This window comes from Ranitomeya variabilis, chromosome 7, assembly GCF_051348905.1.
Source record: "Ranitomeya variabilis isolate aRanVar5 chromosome 7, aRanVar5.hap1, whole genome shotgun sequence".
Lineage (NCBI taxonomy): Eukaryota > Metazoa > Chordata > Amphibia > Anura > Dendrobatidae > Ranitomeya > Ranitomeya variabilis.
Genome location: NC_135238.1, coordinates 7,755,575 through 7,770,883, shown reverse-complemented (window position 1 = coordinate 7,770,883; position 15,309 = coordinate 7,755,575). Strand labels below are relative to the sequence as shown.

General features: G+C 46.9%; 1 protein-coding gene across 1 annotated transcript in view; it reads left to right on the top strand.

Moving 5' to 3' along the window:
- The window catches only part of LOC143785261 (uncharacterized), a 74,302-nt gene that overhangs the window by 19,064 nt on the left and 39,929 nt on the right, over window positions 1–15,309 (top strand). Inside the window, exon 6 of the mRNA XM_077273995.1 lies at window positions 4,331–4,635. Within this exon, the coding sequence (XP_077130110.1) occupies window positions 4,331–4,635 (305 nt within the window). The remainder of the gene's footprint in view (window positions 1–4,330; window positions 4,636–15,309) is intronic.

Here is a 15,309-nt window from a genome sequence, read left to right as displayed (position 1 = left end):
TCGTCCATGTCAACATGTCATGGCGTAAGGATGTGCAATGCCCGAGGTACTGACTGTGCTGCTAGAGGAACGCGTGACGTCAGAGCTCGGCTCTGCATGGAAGTTACTGCGCAAAGTGAAAATGCTGGAAGAGGGCGCTGCACATTGAGGGCCAAGAGTAGTTTCATGGAGGACAGACGCAGGGACACAGCGACGGACGAGATGAGCAGTCAAGTGTGAGAATTTTATTCTCCTTTCCCAGTGCTCTAAAAAATCTGCAAAGTAAAGGCCAGCCAGAGCCATTTCATTAAATTCTCATGAAACGAATCACAAAAAATTTTGAAAAGGGAAAAATTTCAATTTTTTGGAAAACTTAAGGTGAATCCAGTTGGGAATCCTGTCATGGAGCAGGACGAGCTGAGCGGATTGATGTATACTTTTCTGGACAAAGATTCAGTAGAACTTGTAATATGTTTAATTTGACTGTGCACAGGGATAGCTGTCAATCACTAGGTAGGACCGCCCACTGGACTCCTAAGTCCAGAATAAGTAGAGATTAAAATCAATAAAATACAAATTATTCTGAGTCTTCTCCCTCTAGGTTATAGATTCATCTGCTCAGCTCTTCCTGCTCTATAACATTATGACCGCAGGTCGGACTGAATTTAACATGATGAGTTCCCCTTAAAGTAACAGAAAGAGATGAGAGAACGGTAAGAGATAATGAGATCGGGGTGGATGTCGTCACGGCGTATGTTGTCAGGACGGATGTCGTCGGGGCGGATGTTTTCAGGAGCAATGTCGTCAGGGCGTATGTCATCAGGACAGATGTTGTCGGGGAGCAAATGTTGTCAGGAGAGATGTCGTCAGGGCGTGAATGCTGTCAGGATGGATGTCATCAGGGGGGATGTCGTCAGGGGGGATGTCGCTAAGGGATGTGGTCAAGAGTGAAGTTGTTAGGGGATGTGGTCAGGAGGGATGTCGTCAGGACAGATTTGGTAGGGAGGGATGTCGTTAAGGGGATGTGGTCAGGAGGGATGTCGTCAGGGGAATGTTGTGAGGAGGGATGTCGTCAGGGAGCAAATGTTAGGAGGGATGTCGTCGGGGCGGATGTTTTCAGGAGGGATGTCGTCAGGGCGTATGTCGTCAGGACGGATGTTGTCGGGGAGCAAATGTTGTCAGGAGGGATGTCGTCAGGGTGTGAATGCTGTCAGGATGGATGTCATCAGGGCAAATGTCGTCAGGGAGGATGTTGCTAGGGGATGTGGTCAGGAGTGATGTTAAGGGATGTGGTCAGTAGTGAAGTTGTTAGGGGATGTGGTCAGGAGGGATGTCGTCAAGGGGATGTGGTCAGGAGGGATGTCGTCAGGGCACGGATGTGGTCAGGAGGGATGTCGTCGGGGGTATGTCGTCGGGGTGCTGCACATGATGACACCCGCCAGACCAGATGAAATTAAGGACTTAATGAACACTACGCATTTCAAGGACCTTTCTCCCCCCTTCATCAGGTAAGAACCAGCACTGAGTGTCACTAGTAGAATTTATATAGACCAATAATAACACATTAATTACATGAAACAAGCAATTACAGCAATATAAAAACAGTAAAAATGATAAATATTAGGAAATAATAAAGAAATAACAAGGAGGGCTCACTCCGTTCTAATATCTGGGTGGTCTCCGGTATTTACTCTCAGATAGTCAGACATAAACTCTCAGGATATTTTGGTGATTTATTAGTAATGTCTGAATAACTGTTATTCCCTTTCTTATGTTTATCTATGATGAACCAATATTTCTTCACCAGGCTCCTGATGACACTATGGGGCCCACAGAATGTAGTGACATTTATATTTGTTGTCTATAGTGGACTCAGGCCCTCTTGGTCCCTCCTTTTAGCCAGGCAATCTATCTGGTGGAGGTTTTTGGTTCTTTCAGAACCCTTAGGTTAGCCCCTCCAAAAATAACCCCTATTCAAGAAATGTGGCACTCTCTGAAAATCTTCATTCCTTGTAGAATTTTTTCCAGTATTGTCCATATTTTATCCACTTCGGAAGATGGCCACTGGATAATCCAAGTAACTGTTCACTTTCTTGAAATGAGTCAATGTATAAATTTCACCATCGTCATTTCTTGAAATGATCAAATCGAGGAATTCAATGCAATTATTTGAGAAGGTGGACGTGAATTCCAGCCTCCATGAGTTCTTATTCAGATAATTCGTAAAGGATTGAGCTTCACCTTAGGTTCCTGTCTGGATGAATAATAAATAATCTATAAATCTCCTGTAAAAGAAGATGTGACGCCCCCCAGCAGGAGAGACCACCCAGTGTGTAGAGAATCAAAAGGCCCCACTGAGAGATTGGCATTACTGGGTGCGAATCTCGTCCCCGTGGCACAGTCCCTGGTCGGCCGATAGGTCACACCCTCAAAGGAGAATATGTTATGCTCAGGTCTAAACTCAGTACTCGAAAAAGAAACTCTCTCTGGTGGTCGGGAATGGAGTTATCCCGGTAAAGGTAGGACTCCACCGTAGCCGGGCCTAGTTGATGGTCAATGGTAGAATATAAAGAGCTGACATCTATGGTAAAGAGAATACATTGAGGAATGGGTGGGAGTCTTTTCAGTGCCATGATCAGAGGTGATGAACCCCGTATATGAGAGTTAAGTTGTTATTCTGAAGGAACAGATCAATATAATGGGACAAATTTGTCGTTATGCATTTTACCCCTGAAATGATAGGGCGCCCAGGAGGTGAATGAGACTGCTGTGGATCTTGGGTAGGAAATAAAAATAGGGCAACGGGAAGAGTTTGACCCAATAAAAATCATTGTCTCTTTTGTTTAAAATATTCAGAGAAGTTGCTCTGTTCACTATCATGGTATTGATTGGTGAGGGGTCCTGTTCAGTGTACAATAACGCTTAACAACCCCCTAAATGTGTAATCCTTCCGCAACGTACCACGTTCTATCCACTATGACCACCACCCCCCGTGTCCGGACTTATCACCATTTGTCCTTTGGCTTTCAGTCATCTAAGGGCTCGGCGTTGAGCCGGGATAAATGATCCCTTCCCTGAACTTGGGGAAATGTCTTAATTTCTTTAGTAAAAGATGATGAAAAATGTTCAATCTAAAAAATCCCATTACTCCCAGTTTTATCTCTGGAAGGAAGGGGCCGTGTGACCCCTCCAATCACTGCTCACTGTCCCCTGAATTACAGCGGGTCTATAGGTGTGAGAATTCCAAATGTGCTAAAACATGGCTGCCAGAGCGTTCAGTCTAAAGTAACTGGGAGGTTTCCCCATCAACCAGTTCTTGTATTGCAACACATCATTTGTCCTCTATTGGAGAGTGGCGGTGGTCTCCAGTGTGGGGGGACGCACAATCTACCCAGGTCACAGCAGAATAAAGGCATAGATGCTGCATAAGAAATGGAATAACAGACCAGAGCTATCCAACATTATTAATAAATTATCAAAATATCCTGAGAGTTTGTCTCACTATCTGAGAGCAAATACCGGAGACCACCCAGACCAAAGACTAAACAACGGGGGAACCCTCCGGAGTTTTATATCAGCCACCTCCTGATCAGGACTGAACCTCAGTATTGAGCGCACCCATTCGCCCTGACCACAGCCGGCCTGACCACAGCCGCCCTGACCACAGCCGGCCTGACCACAGCCGGCCTGACCACAGCCGGCCTGACCACAGCCACCCTGACCACAGCCACCCTGACAACAGCCGGCCTCTGACCACAGCTGGCATGTCCCCAGCCGGCTTGACCACAGCCGGCCTGACCACAGCCAGCCTGACAATATCCGGCCTCTGACCACAGCTGGCCTGACCACAGCCACCCTGACCACGGCCATCCTGATGACAGCTGCCCCCTGGCAACATCCTCCCTTACTATTGTCTCATCTCTCTCTGTATCATGCCTCCTGTGCTCGGAGTTTGCGGCAGGTGGAAGGTGCAGCAGTGCTTTGAGACTGCCAGCTATCTGCTTGAAGCAGCGTTATGCCGGCACATTCCTGTCCTTGGTGACCTCCACATGGAGATCTCATGATTTGGTTGTCTTTCCTTAAAGTGACAGGATACAGAGTAGAGAAGCTATAGGGTAAGTTATACTCAGTGGGAGATGCTTGATGAGGTCAGGCCCTGGTCAGAGAACTCGCCATCAATACACTGATTTGTAATGGAGTTGTAACAGACAGTGGTGTCCGGTGTCCATATTGACCGCTATGACTGGGAGACCAGTTGTGCCCCGGTCCTGTGGGATCTCTGATAAGGTTGGATATATCAGGGTGCACTTTGTTATTGACCATCTTCCTATTTCTGTTTCCCTCTCTCCAGGGTGACTCGGGTGGCCCCTTGGTGTGTTCGCAGGAAGGACAATGGTTTTTGGCCGGGTTGGTGAGTTGGGGAGAGGGATGTGGCCAGTTGAATCGTCCTGGCGTCTACACCAAAGTGACTTCCCATATAGACTGGATTAATATGAACGCTGCAGACTCAGAAGAGAATACTTTGGATGTTACGTTCACCGGCGTGGTCAATAAAAATGCTTATCTGTACACCACGAGCGTGGCCACGAGCCTGACCACCAGCAGAGCTAAGGGCCTCCTCTGTGTGTTTCCGCTCCTGTCTATCCTGGACTCACTTTTCATATAATGCTAAGGGAAAGTGGAGAGCTGTCCAAGAGCCAAGAAGCAAAGACCACCCACCTGCCCCCACACCAGCAATGATCCCAGTCAGCCTCCTATTACTGGGAATCTAACAGATGAATACTTGTATAGAGTTGTTTTTAATTTCTGTTTTTTTTTTTTTAACTCATGGGTTATTATATTAAAAGAAGCTGATATCTTGGCAGGTCTCCTTCTTTTCTCTGAAAATCCTATTAGGCTGATAACAGATCACCTCGTCTTCCTCCCTGCATAGGACACAAAGCATGCCTCCTACAATCTCCCATTGAAGTCAACCAGTGATGTCACAGGTCACTTCTTCCCACTCTCTGACTAATAACATCTGCACTAATAAGTGATCACCCACACAAATCTACCATAGAACCCATTGTTACAGCTCACCTCCTCTTCCTTGTTGTAGAATTACTTTTTCCCAGGTGACAGAGCATGCTCGTAACACTTTCCTATAGAAGTCAATAGGTCATAGTTATAGCTCTCCTGCCTACCTGTGCACAGATCACAGAGTATGCCTACAAAATGTCCCCCTCCTCATTTGGTGGAACGACCTTTGGATGGGTCATAGATGGCCATCCCATTTAAGTCAATGGACAAAACTCGCCTCCTCCCCCTCTCTGCACAGTGATATCACAAAGCATGTCCACAACACTCTCCCATGGAAGTCACTGAACATTTCAGAACTACTGTTATTTATGGCCCCGGGCCATAAATATTGAGTATCAGTCCTAATAAAGATTGAATGAATGGTTTCATTTGTCCTTATATATTGGCCCCCAGACAACAAATATGTATGGGGCATGTCAAAACAACAGTAAGGGCTGTGGCAAATCCTGGCACTGCAGGTCTTGATTAGAGGCACCCAAGAACCAGGACGTGGGGTCACTACAGGTGTCAGTCTGCCGGATATTGAGCAGAGTCGATCTTGCTGCTGGTGAGTGACCAGCCAAAATGTGAGCTATAGCTGAGAAAGAGATGTGCCAGGGTCTCACTCTGAATAGATGAAAAGAAAACAAGGCACTTCTGGAAAAATAGTGATGCACAAGTAGGATAACCCAATCTGTCGCCTAGAATGTAGAAAAATATTTAGAATTGAGAGTCCTCAGTAGTTAACCACTGAGGACTCTCAATTCTAAACATTTTTCTATCTACTGGCTAACACGGTACAAAGATATAGATCTTTCCTGTAACTGTAATGTAGAAACACTTCCACTCGTTTAGGTGTGCTCAAAGGAAATTTATTAGTAAATCTAGAAAAACAAGAGACGTTTCAGTCAACACAAGACCTTCATCAGTCTATTAACAAAAATACAAAAATGTGTAAAGGAAAATACAGACAGAACACCATCAATTCTGTCATTGAATGCAGGAACAAACAATAATTCTACCAATCATCATCTGTACATGAGGAAAGAGAGGAGGAAGTTCCCAAATCAGCAAAAATCTAATGTCACTCATTCAAAATAAGGAAAAAAGAGAGAGAATTAGTAGTGGAAAAAAGTGTCCTAAGTTCTCACCAGTAGTAAGCACCCGCTGGTATTCAGGTATTCTCCTACCTTATTTTGAATGAATGACATTAGATATAGTTGAAACCAGAAGTTTCCATCCACTATATATAAAGACACATCTGCAGGTTTTTCCCAATATCTGACACGAAATCAGAATAAACCTTTGCTGCTATAGGCCAATTATTACCATAATTATTAATATTTGTTTCTGTATTGTCCTTTATTTTACAGTTTTTTTGTATTTTAGTTAAAAGACTGATGAAGGTCTTGTATTGATCGAAACGTCTCTCATTTTTCTGGACGTACTAAGCTTAATAAATTTCCTTATTGGAAGTGTCAAGTGTTTCTATATTACATCTGTCTGAATGGAGACTGCACGGGTCAGCTGGGAAAGCTGAGCAGTTTGTGTGTTGGAGCTGTAGGATGACGCGTGGCAGGTGCAGCCTGTTCAGTGTGATCTGTGCACGGAGTTGAACACTCCTGTTTGGCACTGGAGACTGCTGGAGCTCGTTCTGAAGGTGATACTTATAGTGGGGGATCATCCTCTTCTGTGTATGAAGTTTGCTCCTGGAGAAAGGACTGTAATCTGTTGGGGTGACCCGCGCTGACACATTTGTGCTGCTGAATGAACTTGTTATTTGCTGTGATACCTTTGTGACCAGAAAAGCCTGTTTCGATTTTAGTTTCTTTGGAGTCTTATGAAAGCAATTAAACTGCACCTGTTTGGCCCAAACCGCATCGCCTGTGTGAACGCTGCCTAATGCCTATGGAGCACCCCCACAGCCGCAGGGCCACAGCGTACTCCGTACCGGGTCTCTCTCTGCTGGCTCTGTCGATGTCACGGTGGCTAGACCCCGGTTGTGACCCTGCTGAGGGGCGTCCAATAAAGGAACAACAGTTCGATCTGTGGTGCAAGACGCAGTCAATAACAAGGACACAGGGATGCAGTCTCTTTACCTCTTTACTGAAGGTTTCAGGATCCTCAGTCCGGAATACGGTTAACCGAGCTGCGCAAGCCCAGCCGATCCGATGGCACCTCCAGAGTTCCTTTTGCAGGTGGAAATCGTTGCCTACCTTCCAGCACTTGTGTGTTGTGGTCCTTCCCTGCTGTGCTTACGGGATAGTCCCCACAACTGTTGTGTCTGTTTCTTAAGTTCCCTCACAACTCAATTATGATGTTCTTCTTCGTCCCCCAGATGCTATGGCTAGGACGCACCCGTATGACGGGTAGGCTCGGAGTTCTTCCGGGACCCTAGAGTCGCCCCTCTCCAAATGTTGCCCCCTATGTCTTCTTAGGTGATTTGGGTGAGACAGCCCGTCTATAACTGACTGTCCTGCCGTTGGTTTGAAGCTAGGCCTAGAGCTCTATACTTCCTCGGCGTTCCGGCCACCGGCTGCGCGCCTCAGTAGGATGTTGCCTCGACTTACAGCACGACTCCTACTGGTGTTTCTCCTTGATGCGTTGATCTCGTTTCTCACTCTTCTCAATCCACCTCGCTTCTTATCCTTTCCTAGGATGCCACCGCAACGGGTGCAGGCGCGGCTCCTTTTACGTTCTGTTCTAGTTCGCTAGGTCTCTGCCAGGATCCCACTCCTGACAAGGACCCCCCTGAGTCCCTCCCCGCAACACCCTCTGCCACAGGATGTTGCCTGTTCGATTCCCAGTCAGCTTCTCTCTAACTTCCTATCTAACCCCCAGTTTTACCAGACTGTGAGGAGTGGCCTAATACATAGCGCCCTTAGCTCCCCCTGGAGGCCAGACTGTGAAGTGTATTGGTGTCTGTGATACCTGGTCAGGTGAACTCCTTCAGTGCCATCAGACGTACCATAGCCCCCCTTAGCGGCGGAGCAACAGTACTGCAACGACCAGGACTCTGGGGCGCTGCACTCCCCCCCGGTTAAATCCAGTACTCCTGGACTGGGAAGAAAACAACAATACATGTCAGCAAAAAGACATACAAGTTTTGAAATGCAATAACTTTTAACAGAGCTTCCCTTTATGGGAGGTGAGGACACTTGAACGTTACAAACATGGTTAAATACTTTTAAATAACATACTATAAATAACTTCTTTTACCCAACCGGGTATTCTACTAAGTGCAAATTTCTGAACAATAATTTAACATTGCCTTTAAGGACGTACACGCTGAATCCACTAAAGACCTTCTTATAAAACACTACAAGGCTAATCAACTTTTCTTCATTCTCCATCTTTATATCTGCAGGACCGCCTGTCTATCTGCCCCAGGCCTACTGCCTCTCGTTCTGTTGCAGGACAGCCCCTTTCCGCCTGGGCCTTCTGCCTTTCTGCTACTATACACAGTATAGGACGTACCATCCATCTCTTAGTTCAAAATCACTGAGCCACCTCTGTATGACTCCTAGGAGGACTCACTGACTAACCCCGTACGGGTTCACTTTCTGTCCTCATTCTTCTAGCAACATCATTAAACATTTCTCACAATTAACTAGTTAGCTACATATAATTTTTACATATTGGCATTATTACTTCTTCTGTCAAGACATCATTACCATTCAACTATCTTAAGGCAACACTATTCGTAAGTGCAACATGTGAGCATTCCTTTTAAGAAGGAACCAAGTCTCTAGGAGGTAGTGCAACTTCTCAAGCTGCAAGTCTGTATACAGTAAGGACTCCGGTGCTGTTTCCAGGAACAGTTTCTTCGCAAAGAGTCCTTTCTTTTGTAAAACCAGTAGAGAGCACCTTTAAGAAGGTGCAAACTATTTACAATGAGTTTGTAATCATGCAGTGTTCATGATCCAGCAGTTCTTTCAACAATGATAAAACAGGAAACAAAAACAAAAAGCAGAGGAAGGGATCCCGGGTAAACAAAGGGATCCTTTTAAGAGTTTAACCCTAGTCGGGTTGTAGCAGCAAAAGGACACATAGAAAAACGAACAAGTAACTATGTACATTCCTGTGGTATCGAGGTTTATCCCTCCAAGTCTGGGGGTGGCTTCCGTGAGTACTGCCCTCCACCTGCCACCACATAAAGGGCGTCCGCACCCTGGATAGGGGTCTGGGTACTCACGGTTCTCCTCGGGGTGATGGTCCGCAGGCATTTGGCACACAGGGAGATTGGAGCAATGACTGCTGGTCCCGGTGAATCGTCGGATGGTGGTACTGTCACTTCCGGCTTGTATTTGCGCACGTGAAAGGCATACCACCCTTTGTCTCCCCAGTGGCGGGTGTACCGAACTCGGTCTCCCGGGTAAAGATCCCGGCCTGGGTGTCCCTCGATGAGGTGCGCCTCCACATCCCGCCGGTTCACGAATACCTCCAAAGCGAGACCGGGCTCTTTGATGAAGCCCCAACCTCCCTGCAGCCAGAAAGTGCTGATGACTCCATGGCGCTGCGGGCCCCAGTCCTCCTCAGCAGCTTGCCTAACCTGGGCTTTAGCCTGAAGGTCCTTCTCCCGCTCTGCCTGACGCCGGAGCTCTTTCTTGCGGGCCCACTCCTCTTCCTGCTGGCGCAGCTGCTGGCGATATTCCCTCTGGCGGATGACCTCGATACTCTCCCCCTCCTCCTGGACATCCCCTGGGAACCCAATCAAATTGGTGGTGGCCGCACGGGTCCACTTGAAGGTCACCCATTCTCCCTGGAACTTTACGGGCTGCTTGGTGGGTCGCAGGGGGTTGTCGGCCGTCTGCAGGGTTTCCCAAGGCCTCTCGCATTCAATGCGACTACACACCCGTCCGGGTGGTCGTGGTGGAGGTGAGTCCACATCCACTAGCAAGGACTCTTCGGCCGCCGCGGCAGGGTCGGTGCTGCTACCTGCTTCCGGAGCACCTCCGGTGCTGGTCTCCTCTGCTGCCGGCTGCGGTACCAGTGCCTGGTGATGGTGCGGTCCCTCACTAGCAATGGTCGCTCACTGGCACAGACTCCGGAACTGCCGGCACAGCTCTTCCACCTCCGCTCCGAGGATTTCCTGGCCTGCGCAGCCTGGTAGGAGCTCCCTCGGCTCCCATTGGCGGGGCCTGGTACGGGTCTTCTCCCCCTCTCCTGGGTGACTTCCGCTCTCCATGCTGCCAACCGGATTCTGCCTCGTGGCATCCAGTGGTTCTTGCTCCTCCCCGTCCGGAGGGCGGCCTCTCCTTCACCATCCCACACTAGGAGGCGGACCTTTCTCGTTGATGGGCATATCTCCCGGACATAGTAGTATCTGTGAGGGGCTGGTTCCACCTTCGCGCCACTCTTCCAGGCTACACCCACGATGACACGCCCCATCCTTCCTGCGCGCCACATGGTACTGTAATGGCGGCGGTTTTGGCGGTAATCCTTTTGGCCATACACAGTCTTTTCAATAAAGCACAGTCCAAGCACAATTCAATCCCAGTTCCAAGGCACACATGACCCGATCCTCGGGCTTAAGTAGGATCCTGTTCGTGACGCCAAGTTGGAGCGCCCCCACAGCCGCAGGGCCACAGCGTACTCCGTACCGGGTCTCTCTCTGCTGGCTCTGTCAATGTCACGGTGGCTAGACCCCGGTTGTGACCCTGCTGAGGGGCGTCCAATAAAGGAACAACAGTTCGATGTGTGGTGCAAGACGCAGTCAATAACAAGGACACAGGGATGCAGTCTCTTTACCTCTTTACTGAAGGTTTCAGGATCCTCAGTCCGGAATACGGTTAACCAAGCTGCGCAAGCCCGGCCGATCCGATGGCACCTCCAGAGTTCCTTTTGCAGGTGGAAATCGGTGCCTACCTTCCAGCGCTTGTGTGTTGTGGTCCTTCCCTGCTGTGCTTACGGGATAGTCCCCACAACTGTTGTGTCTGTTTCTTAAGTTCCCTCACAACTCGATTCTGATGTTCTTCTTCGTCCCCCAGATGCTATGGCTAGGACGCACCCGTATGACGGGTAGGCTCGGAGTTCTTTCTGGACCCTAGAGTTGCCCCTCTCCAAATGTTGCCCCCTATGTCTTCTTAGGTGATTTGGGTGAGACAGCCCGCCTATAACTGACTGTCCTGCCGTTGGTTTGAAGCTAGGCCTAGAGCTCTATACTTCCTCGGCGTTCCGGCCACCGGCTGCACGCCTCAGTAGGATGTTGCCTCGACTTACAGCACGACTCCTACTGGTGTTTCTCCTTGATGCGTTGATCTCGTTTCTCACTCTTCTCAATCCACCTCGCCTCTTATCCTTTCCTAGGATGCCACCGCAATGGGTGCAGGCGCGGCTCCTTTTACGTTCTGTTCTAGTTCGCTAGGTCTCTGCCAGGATCCCACTCCTGACAAGGACCCCCCTGAGTCTCTCCCCTCAACACCCTCTGCCACAGGATGTTGCCTGTTCGATTCCCAGTCAGCTTCTCTCTAACTTCCTATCTAACCCCCAGTTTTACCAGACTGTGAGGAGTGGCCTAATACATAGCGCCCTTAGCTCCCCCTGGAGGCCAGACTGTGAAGTGTATTGGTGTCTGTGATACCTGGTCAGGTGAACTCCTTCAGTGCCATCAGACGTACCATAGCCCCCCTTAGAGGCGGAGCAACAGTACTGCAACGACCAGGACTCTGGGGCGCTGCACCTACCTGAGGGGTGAATCCCTACAGGGCACATATGGGGGAAGTTCTATTTTTGCCTCTCAGCTGATCCATCATGGCACCCTCTGGTGTATACAATTGTGGCCGCTTGTTTGGGTTGATCGGGGCATGGCATTTACAAGGGTCAGTCCCGGTGGCCATTTTTTTGCATTTCATTGCACTTTTATTGCTATTCTCCTTTTCTGTAACAATTTTTTTTTATTGTTCCTGTCCAGTAAAATAAAAAGACACAATTTGAAAGCTTCCTCATATTTTGTGTACACGAGCTTATGGTGGTACATTTAAATGGAGGGTTAAAACCAAGAAGCCTAATCCTTACCACCCAGGTAATACTTATAATGGAAACCCTTTCTCCAAGTACTGACCTCTGGCTGAGCTCGTTCCTGTACTCCAATTAGTAAGAGCTTGGGAATTTCCATAGCATGAGGTCAATCACCCGCAGGTTCTTGGACAGCCTGCAGTTGTGCAACATGAGGACCGGTATGAACGGAAGCTATCCATACGGTCCCTGACTCAGGAGTAGAAGGAAGCAGGGAAGGCTAGGGTTACAGTTTGGGTTAAGGCTTAGGGTTAGTGTTATAGCAATTAGCGTTGCCAAATCCTGACTCCTATTCTATGGAATACGGACTATTGCGGTTAAAGGTCAATCAAAAAATCTTAAATTCAGTCCAGTTTCTGATCATCATTACATTTTTCCCTGGTAGACCAAAATTGTCTACCACTTGGGAGACTACGCAACTCAAATTGGTTGTAACTGAATTGATTGAGATGATCTTCCCACAAATTGATTCCTGAAACTCCTTTTATATGTTCCTCTACCTCGCTTGTACTTTTTGCAGTGCCTAATTCTTCACCATAAATTTATGTAGGTCACCATGGGGGCACCGCCTGCCAGGACTGATAGAGAAGATCTAGTAGACCACCTCCAGTTCTTTGGTGTTGGAGGACACAACAGAATTCCGAAGAACTTGAATTTTCTCAACACTGTCACCCACATCATTGAACTCCCCACTGAGCAGGAATGTTTTTTTTCTGCCATGTGTTAGATGGATCCAGCAGTGAAGGTGATCATTGGTATAATGTGGTGGTCTTGATTAGGAAGGTCTTCCATCCCTCACATCTCTTTTTGGATTCCCAATTACAACCCCTGGCAAAAATTCTGGAATCACCGGCCTTGGAGGATCTTCATTCAGTTGTTTAATTTTGTAGATAAAAAGCAGATCACAGACATGGCACAAAGCTACAGTCATTACAAATGGCAACTTTCTGGCTGTAAGAAACAATAAAAGAAATCAAGAACAAAAAATGTGGTAGTCAGTAATGGTTACTTTTTTAACCAAGCATAGGGGAAAAATTATGGAGTCACTCAATTCTGAGGAAGAAATTATGGAATCATGAGAAACAAAGAAACAAAAAACATCACTAGTATGTTGTTGCAGCACCTCTGGCTTTTATAACAGCTTGCAGCCTCTGAGGCCTGGACTTAATGAGTGTCACACAGGACTCTTCATCAATCTGGCTCCAACTTTCTCTGATTGCTGTGGCCAGATCAGATTTGCAGGTTGGAGCCTTGTCATGGACCATTTTCTTCAACTTCCACCAAAGATTTTCTATTGGATTTAGATCCGGACTATTTGCAGGCCATGACATTGACCTTATGTGTCATTTTTCAAGGAATGTTTTCACAGTTTTTGCTCTATGGCAGGATGAATTATCATCTTGAAAAATGATTTCATCATCCCCAAACATCCTTTCAATTGATGGGATAAGAAAAGTGTCCAAAATATCAACATAAACTTGTGCATTTATTGAAGATGTAATGACAGCCATCTCCCCAGTGCCTTTACCTGACATGCAGCCCCATATCATCAATGACTGTGGAAATTTACATGTTCTCTTCAGGCAGTCATCTTTATAAATCTCATTGGAACGGCACCAAACAAAAGTTCCAGCATCATCACCTTGCTGTTGTGAACTCTGTTTTCAGGCTCCCTCTTGTGGTCGCTGGTGGTATGGTGTGACTTTTGCTTTGGGCTCCCCCTGGTGGCTTTGTTTGTTATCCTGCTGGTCTCTGGCTATCAGCTGGTTCGTTATCCTCTGGGAGGTTCCTATATAGCTCTGTTTCACTTCCACTTGTTGCCGGCTGTCGATGTAATCAGTGCTTCTCAGATTCCTTCTGACTACCTTGCTCCCAGTCCATCCAGGACAAGCTAAGTTTTGTTTGCTCATTTTTTGATCAGCAGTGTTTATCATGTTTTCTTGTCCAGCTTGCTAAAATGTGATTCCCTCGCTTGCTGGTTGCTCTAGTGGACTGAGTTTCTCCCCACACACCGTTAGTTGGTGTGTGGGTTCTTGAAATCTCAGGATGGATATTTTGTAAGGGTTTTTTATTGATCGCATAGACCCCTGCTCTATTTTCTGCTTTCTAGTACTAGTGGGCCTCTTTTGCTGAATCTGATTTCATCCCTATGTATGTGCCTTCTTCTTACTTCACCGTTAATATTTGTTGGGGGCTTCTATATCTTTGGGGATTATTTCTCTGGAGGCAAGCGAGGTCTTTCTTTCTCTTTAGGGGTAGCTAGTTCCTCAGGCTGGCTCGAGACGTCTAGGAATTTTTTAGGCACGTTCACCGGCTACCTCTAGTTGTGTTGGATAGGTTCAGATTTGCGATCAGTCCAGTTACCATCTCCCTAGAGCTTGTCCTAAGTTTATTCACTTGCTGGTCTATTTGTGATCCTCAGCCACTAAGGATCATAACACCTTGCCCAATGCAGATTCGCGATTCATCAGTGAATATGACTTTCATCCAGTCATCCACAGTCCACGATTGCTTTCCCTTAGCCCATTGTAACCTTGTTTTTTCTGTTTAGGTGTTAATGATGGCTTTCGTTTAGCTTTTCTGTATGTAAATCCCATTTCTGTTAGGCGGTTTCTTACAGTTCGGTCACAGACGTTGACTCCAGTTTCCTCCCATTCGTTCCTCATTTGTTTTGTTGTGCATTTCCTGTTTTGGTGACATATTACTTTAAGTTTCCAGTCTTGACGCTTTGATGTCTTCCTTGGTCTACCAGTATGTTTGCCTTTAACAACCTTCCCATGTTGTTTGTATTTGGTCCAGATTTTAGACACCGCTGACTGTGAAGAACCAACATCTTTTGCAACATTGCGTGATGATTTACCCTCTTGTAAGAGTTTGATAATCCTCTCCTTTGTTTAAATTGACATCTCCCGTGTTGGAGCCATGATTCATGTCAGTCCTCTTGGTGCAACAGCTCTCCAAGGTGTGATCACTCCTTTTTAGATGCAGACTAACGAGCAGATCTAATTTGATGCAGGTGTTAGTTTGGGATATGAAAATTTACAGGGTGATTCCATTATTTTTTCCTCATAATTGAATGATTCCATAATTTTTTCCCTATACTTGGTTAAAAAAAAGTAACCATTACTGACTACCACATATTTTGTTCTTGATTTCTTTTAGTGTTTCTTAAAGCCAGAGAGTTGCCATCTGAAATGACTTTAGTTTTGTGCCATGTCTGTGATTGGCTTGTTTTCTACAAAATTAAACAACTGA